The following is a 13,195-nucleotide window of genomic DNA, read 5'->3' on the forward strand; positions in this document are numbered from 1 at the left end:
AGAATCTTAGGGGTTAAAACTCTACTCAAACTAATAGTGATTTTTAGTGTTAGAGGCAAGATTCAAATCCAGCCTTAATGAATTCTAAAGCTTGAGCATTTAATGGTCACATATTGCTTCCAAAGTCAGAACATAGATGTGAAATGTCTCATATATTTACATATATTTAAAATTAGACATTGCTTCTGTTTGAGTTTGTTTTCATAATCTAGTTTCTGCAAGGCTCCTAATGAAAAATGAGATGCTGTAAGTCTCTGTATCATCCTGTCTTTCGCACTGTCATGTTAAGACCCCCGTGTTCATCTGCACCCAATAATCAGATGCTGTATCTTCAGTAAATGGGCAGGCATCTTGAAGCTAAGTCAAAAGGAAAATCAGATGACAGCTTTCCAAGCTAGTGTCTCATCTAAGTGCCAGCTGCACTGTGACCACACTGTTTTCCAAGCACTCACTTGTGTGTACCAGTTGAAGGCAGGCGTCCTATGTACATACAGAGTTCTCAGTTTTTCATGTTGTTTTGTTGTTGTTGTTACTGTTTTATTTGACTAGTAAATTCCAAAATTTATATTTCCCTGTATACTTTCTAAGAGTTTGATACGTTGTATCCCTATACATGCCTATTTGCCATCTTGCTTCAGGTGGATAGACAGATCCTGTGCCTAGTAAAGTCATTATCCACTCTTCTCCACTATTTCAAGGAAAACCGAACATCTCGGTACAGTCAGTTTTCAGATGCATAATGACTTGAAAGAAAGTTAGTGACATTTTCAAAGTTCCCGATTGCCTAAATATGTGATACAGCAATTTCTGCAGCCACAGGACTCATTATGCTGTGTCTAAAGACCCCAGGACAGGGATCCTAGAAAGAGGCACATGTCTCCATGGCCACCGACACTTAATAACACAATGCACTACTTCTGCTTTGGTGACCAGCCCAAAGGTTGTCTCACCACTGACTCTCAGACTCACCAGTTGAGCAGGACAGCTTTGTCCTTACTCCTCATGGGTTCTCCCAAACATTTTGTGTATGACATAGGTTCATTGTACTTTTGGATTCAAAACCTGAAGAAGACAGAAACATAACCTTTAGTCATGATCTAAAGCGTAGATCACATAACGGTGTGAATCATGATCAGGCATGGTAGCAGGGATGAATTACTACGAGGAAAACCGTCAGCTATTATATCAAAATATTACTCAACCAAATCTATGATTTTAGGCACTCAAATTCTGCTGAAATAATGAGAATATTTGTTTCAACTTGTTTTAAAAAGAAAATTACTCAAGACAGTTTTATCAATGATATTAGGCTGCCACGTTATAGAAGGGAATAAAAACAGTTCTTTGGTAATCTGTCTATACCTCCTCAGTCAGGAGCTCCCTACAACTGGGTCAACATAAAGCATTAAATATCTTTAAATAGGGCAGACATAAAAAATAACACTGCACAGAACATAAAATAACAATAAAAATATTTTTCTGCTTATGGAGCATTTGTTGAATGCTGGTCTATAAAAACTGTGTTTATTACAAAATTATGTCATGTATTTGTCATTGTATCTCTATAAAGATTCAATTTTTATCTTCTTGCACATATGAGAATCATGAGATACAAAGATGTTAAAAATATCTTTCAGGCTAATAAAAATAATTAGTGTTAGAGGAAGAATTCACATCCAGCTTTAGTTAACTAAAAAACTTTGGTAATTATGCAAATATGTTTCTTCCAATGTGGTAGAGTATATATTAAAATTTCTACAATATATCCATAAATATTCATATACATAGTGTTGAATTTTGCATTTGTTTTCATAACCCAGATGCTTCAAGACAGAGCAAGGTACATAAGGGGTCTATAGGCTTGGATGTTCTCACCAGGAAGCCATAATCAACAAGCAGGTTTTATAGCCCCTTTTCAATCTGTTTAAGGACCAGAGAAAGACATTTTATAGACGGGTCTCTCTTATATTAGAGATGGGTCTCAATCTGTCACTCAGTGTGGAGTGTAGTGGCGCAATCATAGCTCACTGCAGCCTCAAACACCTGGGCTCAAAGGATCTTCATGCCTCAGCCTCTCAAGTAATTGGGACTAAAAGTGCACACTACTAAGCCTGGCTAATTTTAAAAAATGTTTTGCAGAGACGAGGTCTCGCTTTATTGCCCAGGCTGATCTTGAACTCTTGGCCTCAAGTGATCCTCCTGCCTCAGCCTCCTGAGTTGCTGGGGTTACATGGGCAAGCCACTACATGCAGTGTGAATGTTCTTAAAGTCTTCCATTAGTGACATAAAGCAAGTTTTACCTTACTTTAATAAGGTATAAAAAGACAGGTGCTGTGAATGCCTTAGTGGAATCTGGAATGATCCTGATTACTGTTGGGAATCCTGAAGGATTCTGAATACCTGATGCACAGCACAGGACAAACAGAATCCTGCCCCTGCAACTGTGCTTTCAGGGAATGCTCCTGTCAAAGGGAGAAGCAGTATGCCCATACAACCAACACATGAGTTTCCGTGAACCTGAAGAGCAAATGACAGGAATCTGTTTGTGTACTTGCTTGATGAGAATGGCTTCTATCACTTTGGTTAATGTTGTTCTTTAGTTTGCTGCCTGATAAGCTGGGAGGGTTATTTAACAAAAATAACCTCGGCCAGGCGCGGTGGCTCACGCCTGTAATCCCAGCACTTTGGGAGGCCGAGGTGGGTGGATCACGAGGTCAAGAGATCGAGACCATCCTGGTCAACACGGTGAAACCCCGTCTCTACTAAAAATACAAAAACTTAGCTGGGCACGGTGGCGCGTGCCTGTAATCCCAGCTACTCAGGAGGCTGAGGCAGGAGAATTGCCTGAACCTAGGAGGCGGAGGTTGCGGTGAGCCGAGATTGCGCCATTGCACTCCAGCCTGGGTAACAAGAGCGAAACTCCATCTCAAAAATAAATAAATAAATAAAATAATCTCAATGGAGGGGCTTAACAAAGTTGGCCTAGATGGGTTTTCAGCAGAAGTAGAGCCAGGACCCAATCACACACCAATGAAATTTCATCAACAGGATGAAGGCTGTAATGCTGGTTTGTAAGTGTACAGTTGAAGAAGTTAGGATATCTAAATTTATACCCTTCTTCCATAGAAAATACCAGAGAGATGATAGTGAGAACAGAATAAAAGGAAAAATAACTTTAAGAAAACAAAACATATATAGATATAGACATGGATATATTAGGTTTTTATTTTTATTTTTATTGAGACGGAGTCTTGCTCTGTCACCCAGGCTGGAGTGCAGTGACATGATCTTGGCTCACTGCAACCTCCGCTTCCTGGGTTCAAGCGATTCTCCTGCCTGAGCCTCCCGAGTAGCTGGGACTACCGGTGTGCACCACTATGCCAGGCTAATTGTTTGTATTTTTAGTAGAGACGGGGTTTCACCATGTTGGCCAGGCTGGTCTTGAACTCCTCATCTCAGGCGATCTGCCTGCCTCAGCCTCACAAAGTACTGGGTTTACAGTTGTGAACCACTGTGCCCGACTGGGTTTTATTTCTTGTGAAAACCACAAGACTGAAAAAAAAAATCAGTCTTTTCCAGAGAACATGGAGGCCAGAATCACCCCAGTTTATCACTCTAATAGAATAAATTCTTCTCAAGACTTGAGTCTGCATCTGCAAACTCCTGGTTTCAGAAAACCTCCAGGAGTGAGCTATCCTCAGACTTCACAGGAAATTACATAAAACCCATCCAGCCATTTCTTAGCCAAATCACCAACCTACTATTATCATTCTTTGTGCCTCTTCAAAGGTGTATTTGCCTTGTATAATGCAGTGGGAACCATTGCTGAGGAGGTACAAATTAGAGCAAACATTTTGAAAACCAACTTGGAGCTGTCTTAAACCTGAAGACATGCATACTTTACCAATGCTGCAAGTCTGACTGGGCATGTGATTATGTAAAAAAGTGTACAGATATTCACAGCAGCAGCGTGTAAACTGGCAAAATCTTGGAAGAACCCATGACCCATGTCAAGAAAATGGGTAAATTGGCCAGGCATAGTGGCTCACGCCTGTAATCCAAGCACTTTGGAGGCCAAGGCGGGTGGATCACCTGAGGTCGGGAGTTCAAGACCAGCCTGAACAACATGGTGAAACCCTGTTTATGAAAAAAAAAGAAAGAAAGAAAAAGAAAATGGGTAAATTATAAAACATTATGTTGAATTGAAATTAAACAAGCTACAGATGCATATGGGGCATATAATAATTGGAAACAGCAAATCACAGTACATTTTAAATAGTATAATAACATTTTTGTAAGCTCTGAAACTAATAAAACTAAATATCATATTGCTTGAGATAAATGAATTGTGTGGTAAAAGGCATTTTTAAAGCTATTCATGATTCAAGACTGTCCTTACCTCGGGGAGCTAAAGCTGGTAGAAGATGGGTTCAGAGAGCAGCATGCTGGAAATCTTTTCTTTCTTAAATAGTGTTTTCACAGCTATTCATGCTACCAAGTATGTAGTTTTAAATGCTGGACAAAAAATTTTATGTTCTGAATTTAATAATATACTTCTTTAAATAAGATTCCATTACTACATGTGGCATATTTAAATAGAGAAACATTTTTAATAAAATGATTTTCACCTTACCTTGATCTGGGGTATCCATCAACAGAGTCAACATAAAGCATGGGAAATGCGTGCATCAGGCAGAAATCCAAATCCTGGACAGGCCATTATTAACAATGGCAATAATTATATTTCTGCTTGTTGGGCGTTTACTGGGGTCTAGGCTCGAAACTTATTAGCTCTGTATATTACGTAACTTATTCTTCATTACAACCCCATACATATGATATTGTTAGTCTCTACATATGAGAACACTAGCATTCATAGTTTTGGAATAATGTTCAGTGTGAGAGAGAAGATTTTAAATTGTCTCTAGTGTATTTTTATGTATGCCTACACTAACATTTCAGAATAGACAGTGTCAGGATTGGGTTTGTTTAATAGCCTGAACTCCGCAGCCTTTCAACAATGGAGGAGATACACGAGAGTGGTCAGTCTGTTCGCATTGAGAGCCACAGCACTGCAGCAGCCTCCTGCAGCCCTCTCAACTACCACTTTTTCAGCAAATGTTGTAAGAGAATTATATTAGTGAAAATCGCAAGTGTGAAAATGACAAATTGAAATCACATGTAAATGGTTAGAAATGAGTTTCACATAACAGTGATGATAACAAATTAATGGTAGTCAAAGCGTATGATTTTGCAGACACTCTCTGTCCTCGTTTGCACAAAGTATAAGAAGCCAGCTACTGGGAATTTCCCAGGTGGAACCTGGAACCTCTGTGATGACTATTGAGAATCCTGATGAATTCAGGTTGCCTCATATAGACAGCAAGGGGCAGCATAATCCTGCCTCTGGAACTGTAGTTTAGAGAGAATCCTTGTAGCAAAGATCAGTTTGCTGAACAAAAAGATGGAAATGGTTCTAGAGCCTGAAGGGCAGATAACTGTTACCTGTATGTGTTCTCATTTGATGAGGCAGGATTACTTGTAAATACTACTCAGTTTGGCTGATTTTACTCTGAGACATGGTCCCGTTATCATCAGGGAGGGTTATCAACCAAAAAATGACACTAAGAGGTGTGCTTAACTAAGTGGTCTCACATCAGCATACAACACAGAAAGATCCAAGAATCTAAGAGCAGTGAAAGAAATGTCAGTCATCTGAGTCTTGACCATTTCAGACCGAAGACTATAGTGCTGGCCCTGTGTGTTCTGAAATATGGGCTGAGGAAGCTAAAGTTATGTCAGTATCCAGAGACATTAGCAGAAGGAAGAGTCTATAAAAAGCGGGATTTTGAAAATATCATATATGGAGCCCATACCTACTCATTAATAGCTCAGACCCATTTTTTTGCCTTCTACTTCAAAGACGTAAGTGAATATCCACGGAAAATTCCGATTTCTTATACATACTGGCTTAAAAGGGACATGTGATGTTTTCTTAGGTCCAACCCTTCTAAATAAGCAACATGTCCATTTCTGTAGCCATAGGTTATTCTGCTGCACCTAAACCTCCTTTAGCTTAGGAATCCCAGCCAGGGTCATATGTTTTCCACAATCAGTTTGTCTATTTTCTCTCTGGTGTCCAGCTAGCCCCATAGGAGGCAAAACCTGTCTACTTACTTTTTTTTTTTAATTTTATTTAGGTGCATACTATATCTGGTATACTTTCTTTTTCTTTTTTTTTTTAAGACGAGGTTTCACCATGTTGGTCAAGCTGGTCTTGAACTCCCGACCTCAGGTGATCCTCCCGCCTTGGCCTCTAAAGTGCTTGGATTACAGGCGTGAGCCACCGAGCCCGGCCTATATCTGGTATACTTTCTATAGGATCCAGTAGCTCTTCAGGAAAGCTTTATTTGTACTCATGATAGGTTCTCTCACAAATCATGTGGGTGATGTGGGTTATTCTTGGTTTTGATTTAAAAATGAGAAGCCTTACATTTTTATATTTGATATCTTCTGCCATATCTCCCTTAAAATAAACAACACAGAATGATTTGAAATATGAGCAGGATTAATTGCTGTTTTTTCCTGAATAATAACTCCCCGAGTACTGGTATACAAATATGTTCATCCTCTACATTCCAGTTTCTTTCCAATCCTTTCTCTTTGGCTCTCTTGCCATACATCAGAGTTTAGTTTCAGAATCCATGCTCTTAACCACATCAAGGGTTTTGATACTTCCTTTGATATCAAATTTTTCCATCAGTTCTGTTCCCAAATATCTTCAACCATAAGGTGCCAATCTAGCCTACTTTTTCAGCAAATTCTCACTAATACCTTCCTCCCAGAATAGATCATATTTTCCCATTGTATGTCTTCATAGGTACCTTTCTATTTCTTTATAGCATTTATTATAGCTATAATCAACCTATGTCTTTCTTCCGTACTCGGCAATCAATTTAGGTTATAGGTATCCTTTCCTAAGGGAAAGCAACAGAGGGGCAGGAAAGTGAGTTTACACTTGTGTGTATCAACTCTTACCCCAGCTTTCCTTTTGTTCTGCTCTGATATCACCCCTGTATTACCTGCAATCCAGGGCTAGGAGGCCTATACCTAAGGCGAATGGGCAGGGAAATACTGACCCACAGCAACTCGAGGGGTATGAAGCACTAAGATTTACATTACTGTTCTCCAATGTCATTTCTCACCCAAGCCCCAAGCTGCCCCCGGCCCAAGTTGCGGACCCGGGCATCATTCCACACACGTAAGTTGAGGACAGGCTTTCTACATGCAGGTTTTCTCAATTTTTTAGACAGTCTTGTTTCTTCAGTTAATTCCAAGAATCCATATTTCCCCCTATATAGTCTCTCCTGGTTATTGGTGGGCCAAGCTAGCTGCTTGTAACAGTTGCCATCTTGGAATTTGCCATCAAGGCCACAGGAAGAGCCCGTAGGTAGTCATTAAAACCTCAGGCCCGCTGTCTGCTACTGCAGTGACATACATGGACATCATAAGACAACTACCCTGTTCACACATACTGGCTTGGAAGTGACACTTTCTAAGACCTTGCTGCCTAAATACGCAGCACAATCATTTCTACTTGCATAGGAATCATTCTGCTGCTCTGAGAGCGCAGGATCCAAGGCAGACTCATCCACCTAAACACACCATATGGTCATTTCTTCTCTGGGATCCAACCATCTTCGCAGGAGGCTGCAGAAATGCTGTCTGACCGGTCAGTCTGTGATTCTCTATGTAAGCAGGAAATCCTTGCTCTTCTACATCACAGTTTCTCTCAAATAGTTTTTCTATAATAGGGTTCTTTTTGACTTTTTACTTCAAAGCCAGAAACAGACAATTACCTTTGATTTACGCTGTTACGTATCCTGAAGCAAACAGCACAGAAGGGCATAATTCATGAACAGGGTAGGGTGGAGGAGGATTTACTCTGAGGGAAAAAAATGCATGCACTTTAAAAATATTATTCAAACAATTAGTATAATTTCATCATCCAAGCCCGGCTATTGTGATGACAGTTTTTCACTTATTTTTAAAAGATATCTCAAGACAATCTTGTCAATAAAATTACATTGCTACACATGGCAGATCTGAAGAGAGGGGCTTCTCTTATATTATGCTTCCTATTTTGCCTCCATACCAGGTTTCCATCAACAGGGGCATCACAAAGCATGAAATATCTGTTCATCGGAGCAAACATGCAAACCCCTAACAGATCATGGGAAAGTAATGGCAATGAAGATTTCTTTATTGAGGATTTACTGAGTTCTAGACTCTCAAGCCCATTCTTTATGTACATCACCTAATTTATTCTTTATAACATCATATAAAAATGCCATGGCTAGTCCCATTTTACATGTGAGAAAACTGAGGTGCAAAGAAATCTTCCCCAGGGTCACACAGATAGTATTAGCGTCTGGATTCAAACGCAGCCTTATTGAACTTAAAATGTGAACATTTAAAATGTGAACCTTTAATGAGCATAGACTGAATCCACAGTAGGTGTGCAAATGTTAAAATGTCTGCAGTTTATTTTTAAATAATTTTGAATATTCAATGTTGTGTTTGGGGGTTATTTTTCCGTAGTCCAGGGGCTCAGTGGTGGTCAGAGACTGTTCTAATCAAGAAGCTGTTCTCCGGCTGGGCGTGGTGGTTCACACCTGTAATCCAAGCACTTTGGAGGCCAAGGCAGGCAGATCACCTGAGGTCAGGAGTTCAAGACCAGTCTGACTAACATGGTGAAACCCCTTCTTTAAAAAAAAAAAAATATATATATATATATATATAATTTTTTTAAAAAAAAGAAGCTGTTTCTCCATGAGAGGCCACTGCAAGCAGTTCTTTTGTGTATCTCTTTATCAACACTTCCCACTTAAAAAATTAGGTTACCAAATGGCAAAACTGGTAAAAACTGTGCCAAATTGGCAAAATAGAATGAATATTTATTTGACTTCCATAGTTTAATTAAAGGTAGGCAAGGTATGTAATTTTAGAGATATTCTTCAGTCTTACTTGAAAAAATATGTAAAAATGTAGCTAACGGGAATGCTTTAGGTAAAATATTAAATTGTTCTGAGTACAGCTAAAAACCCTGAAAGATGCTGATTGCCTGATCCAAACTGTAGAGATCATAGAATCTTGCCTGAGGAATTGTGAATTTGAGAGAATCTTCTTGTTTATGGCTATGATCAGAGCTCCCTAAAGGATAGAGATCTGGGTTTCCTATACGCTGAAGAGCACTTGAGAGAGACTGGTTTGTGTATCTAATTGATGAGTAAGGCTTAGTAAATAAATGTCCATAAATGTAGCCAACTTTGTTGTAAGCCATTCGGCCCTAAAAATAACCCTAAGAGTTATACCTGACCAAGTGACTTAGTCCAGTTTTATAGGATGTGAAGACTGAGTATTTCATCCCAAAACAATGCAATTTCAATTATCTGAGTTTTTAATCGTGATTGGGATCAGAGAAGGCTGAGTGATACGGGTATCTGAATATGTGCTATTATTCCTTCTGCAATTCAGAAAAAATAAAAAGAAAAACTGGCAGGGTGAAGATCCTGTTTAAAAATGAAAAGATGTGTTTCATCTGACCTTGAACATTAACTAGAAAAAAAGAACAAACATCTATTTTTTTTTGTTTTGTATTTTTTAGGAAAGTGAAGACCCATTCCCCAAAATAAATGAGTTCTGGAGGATGCATAAGGAAACGTGGCAGTTTCCAGGACCGTCCATGACCAGCAGAGGCCCAGCTGGGAGCCATCCCCAGACTCCTCAGATGTCTGCATCAACACCAAGCAGCAGTTTCTTTACCACGGTACCACTTTCTCTTCCCAATACTTCCCCCGCTCCCCCGCTACAATATAATGACGAAGATTAATAGAACCTTGAAAGCACTTCTCACCCTTCCCCTACTACATACAATGGTTTATTTAACCAAGTCAGTCATTTATTTATCAAATATGTATTTTGAGGTCCTATCTAAAATTAAAGTTCCCTTTTTATCCTCTCTATTCCATAGCAGGTATAATTAGATGTTTGTTTAATTTTATTTTCTTTTGGCTTACATTTTTACTTTTCTCTCAGTACACCATGAAAATAATACCTTAAAATAGAATAAGGTGGGGAGAAAACAGAGCCAACCTTAACACTATCACTGATTCTTTCATTTGTTATAACTCAAATAATATCATCTTTAAAAATTTATGAAAAGAAGCTACATAAGCAAAAATAATTAACTTTTACTATCAGAAACCTCTATCTATGCCACATTTCAGTACATAGTCTTTCTGATTTTACATCTTTCATTATGTATATACAAAGAGTACTTTCTTCTCTCAGTGAATTACATTACACATATTTTTCTATAACTCTGGTTTTTTATTAATATATCTTGAACTTCTTTTCAATCATACAATATAGATTATTTTATTGTACCAGAAAAACTGCACGGTTATTCCATACATTATAAAAATGGTCCTATATTATTTGGCTTAAGGTGGATTTCAGTATTCTGTGTATTTAAAATGGACATAATAAGAGCACATGTCTCTTGGGTCTTTTTTCATTGCCCTCAGTAGCTTTATAATTTTTTCCCTAGGTCCTGTGCACCTTGTGTCAGGGCATTGATCTCATGGCTACTGTGAGGTGATTTGATACTGATTAACTTCTTGGGAATGGTTTCCTAATGCTATAGAAAATTGGCCACATTGATGAGTTCATCAAAGTTAAAGCCATCACTCACAGGTGGCCGATATCATCTTCCAGGTGAGGTCACATTGGGCACTGCTGGTCCGTGGAGGCAGCTGTCCTGCCTCCATGTTCCGCTCTCTAGGACTCCCTTGATCCCTTCTTGCCTCCATACTTCCTCTTCCAGATCAGCAGCCTACCCTCAACTCTTGGGATTGGGTGCACCAGCTCCTTTCTCTCTCCTATTGTTCCCTGACATCTGCTCTTTCACTTGTACTCATGCTAGGTAGGAGTGAATATCTCATTTCACGGTCCCAATTAAACAGAGAGACATGACTCAAAGGTCAAGAATTTATTAAAGGAGAGAGATGAGAGTGAGAAAAGAATTATTTTGAAAGGAATAGGGGAAGGGATATGGTGCATGGGGAGGAGACACTATGATTGAAGGAAGATATGTATGATCACCAGCATCTCAAGTGGTCTGTATCTCTTTTTCCTTCAAGGTCGTAAAGAAGGAAAACAAGAAAGACGCACTCAATCCTGATTCATATATGAAAACTTCAAACTCTTTCTTCTAAAATCTGGATGCCATTGATAATAATGCTTATGGAGATAAGATCTAAGTGCCTAAAAAATGTACATATACCTAGTTGAAATACAACACTAGATATATGCCACTATTATATACACCAGCTATTAATTCTTAGAAATGGGGTATTGGGAGTGCTTTTTTAATTCTTTAGGGTTTTGTATAAAAGGCCATATTTTGCATCTACAACTTTTATAATTTGAAAAAAACAAATAAACATTTATCTTTCTTTGTGAAAGGAATTCTTCCCCGGCAGTCTCTTTAATCCATCCATGAGTTGCTTAAAAGCAAATAGTTTGTGGTCTGCAAATCACGGTGCAGCACACGGGCCTCAAGCAATATTTGGATTTGTACTTTGGGTGTGATCTTTACAGGATAAAGCCCTAGTCAAGAATGAACAGGCTATGTTCTGCTGAGAGGAACCAGGCTGAAGGGGTAGGTAAGGGTGAAATCCATCTTGTGGTTCAGTTGCTAAGCACTGTTATTGTTTTAGCCCAGAGCGGTAGATATCTTTTCAGAACTGGTTTCCTGGAGGGGGCATAATTGGGTAATTTTTCTGCCAAATGAGGTGCCTTCTGGTGATGTGCATGAAGGCACTTGTCTGTGTTAGAGAAATATCTGGGCCTGCCTGATGTGAAATATCTGGTTTTATTCACTTCCTTAAACACCAACGGCTCTTCAGGCGTGTTTGAACCATATTTCCTGTTCTCATAATGCACTATAGTGATCTGATCCATTAGAAAGCTGCCTGAGGCAGAACTGCATTAGGTAAACAGTGAAGATAATTAATTTTGTTTAGAATAGAAGAAAGTAGGCATCTAAAACTAAAATGTAGCCAAATTTATTGATTATACATTTGGCACCTGATACTTTGCGATTACTTTGTGGCACTTAATCTTCATATTAGCTCTAGAAGTTTGATCATTTTTTCCCTTTTACTCACCCTATAATATGTGACCAAGAATAGAAAGGCAAAGTCACTTTCGTAATGACACTTAGTAAATTAGAAAGTTTGATTTAGAACCCAGGCTGCTGTTCTCGTTTGGGGTGTGCGTGTTAGGAGATGTGTGTGGGGATGTGGAACCTGTGACGGATGGAATGGGGACGTCTACTACTGTCGCAGGGCTTTTCTTTAGTTCAGCTAAACACGGGGGTCCTTATCACACGGCCATGAAAAATTAGGCTCGCAGACAATCCGAAGAGTGAGAAGGGCAGAGTTTATTGGGTGAAAAGGTAAAGAGGGAAACAGGAAATTGGGTAAAAAGGAAAAAAAGGAAACTCTGCAAAGCCAGACTCCCCGCTGGTGTGCTTCCTGCCTTGCCGTTTTAATTTCAGGTTCCACCCAGGAAGAGGAGGGGCCAGGCTCTTCCCCACTGCAAATGATGCAAACTTCTGTGGCTCCAACCCAGTGCACACTCCTCCCGGTGTGCAGACTGGAGTTTCTCTGGGGACCCCTTCCCACCTGGCGGTCTCATTGCCCCCTCTAAAGAAGTGTGCATCTAACTGCCATTAGAATAAGGACAAGGATAAGGACGAAGACCGATCTTAACTGCTTTCTGCTGACAGGGGGCGCTGTTTTGGGGAAAACAGCGGTCAAAGTCTCTCAGAGGCCTATTTAAGGGTTCCCGGCGGAGGGGGCCATTGTCTGCCTCTCCAGTTGCATGACTGTTTGGAGTTTGATGGCCTGAAGGCAAGAAGAGACCAATCCTGTTATTAGAAAACAGGTATCAAAACGAAACAAGGGGAGGGGTAAGAATAGTTCAAAAATCCCAAGGCCTTTGATCAGTTTGTACAAAGAGAGGGAGGCCAAAAGCCTGACTGGTAAAAAATAAAAACAAAAAACTTCACCCTTTGCCAGCATGTGGGGCTTCTGAGTTCCCTTCCCCTGAACCCAATCCTAAACTG

At 39.6% G+C, this 13,195-nt stretch overlaps 1 protein-coding gene across 1 annotated transcript in view; it reads left to right on the forward strand.

Annotated features, from left to right (window-relative positions):
* LOC105715504 (gamma-interferon-inducible protein 16) overlaps nt 1-11,532 on the forward strand; it is a 32,485-nt gene extending 20,953 nt beyond the window's left edge. The window contains exons 8-9 of the mRNA XM_064370650.1: nt 9,668-9,829; nt 11,205-11,532. Of these exons, the coding sequence (XP_064226720.1) occupies nt 9,668-9,829; nt 11,205-11,279 (237 nt within the window). The 3' untranslated portion in view covers nt 11,280-11,532. The remainder of the gene's footprint in view (nt 1-9,667; nt 9,830-11,204) is intronic.
* Nucleotides 11,533-13,195: the final 1,663 nt, after the last annotated feature.

Source organism: Aotus nancymaae, unplaced genomic scaffold (genome assembly GCF_030222135.1).
Source record: "Aotus nancymaae isolate 86718 unplaced genomic scaffold, 86718_ANA_hifiasm-v0.15.2.pri h1tg000108l, whole genome shotgun sequence".
NCBI classification, from domain to species: domain Eukaryota; kingdom Metazoa; phylum Chordata; class Mammalia; order Primates; family Aotidae; genus Aotus; species Aotus nancymaae.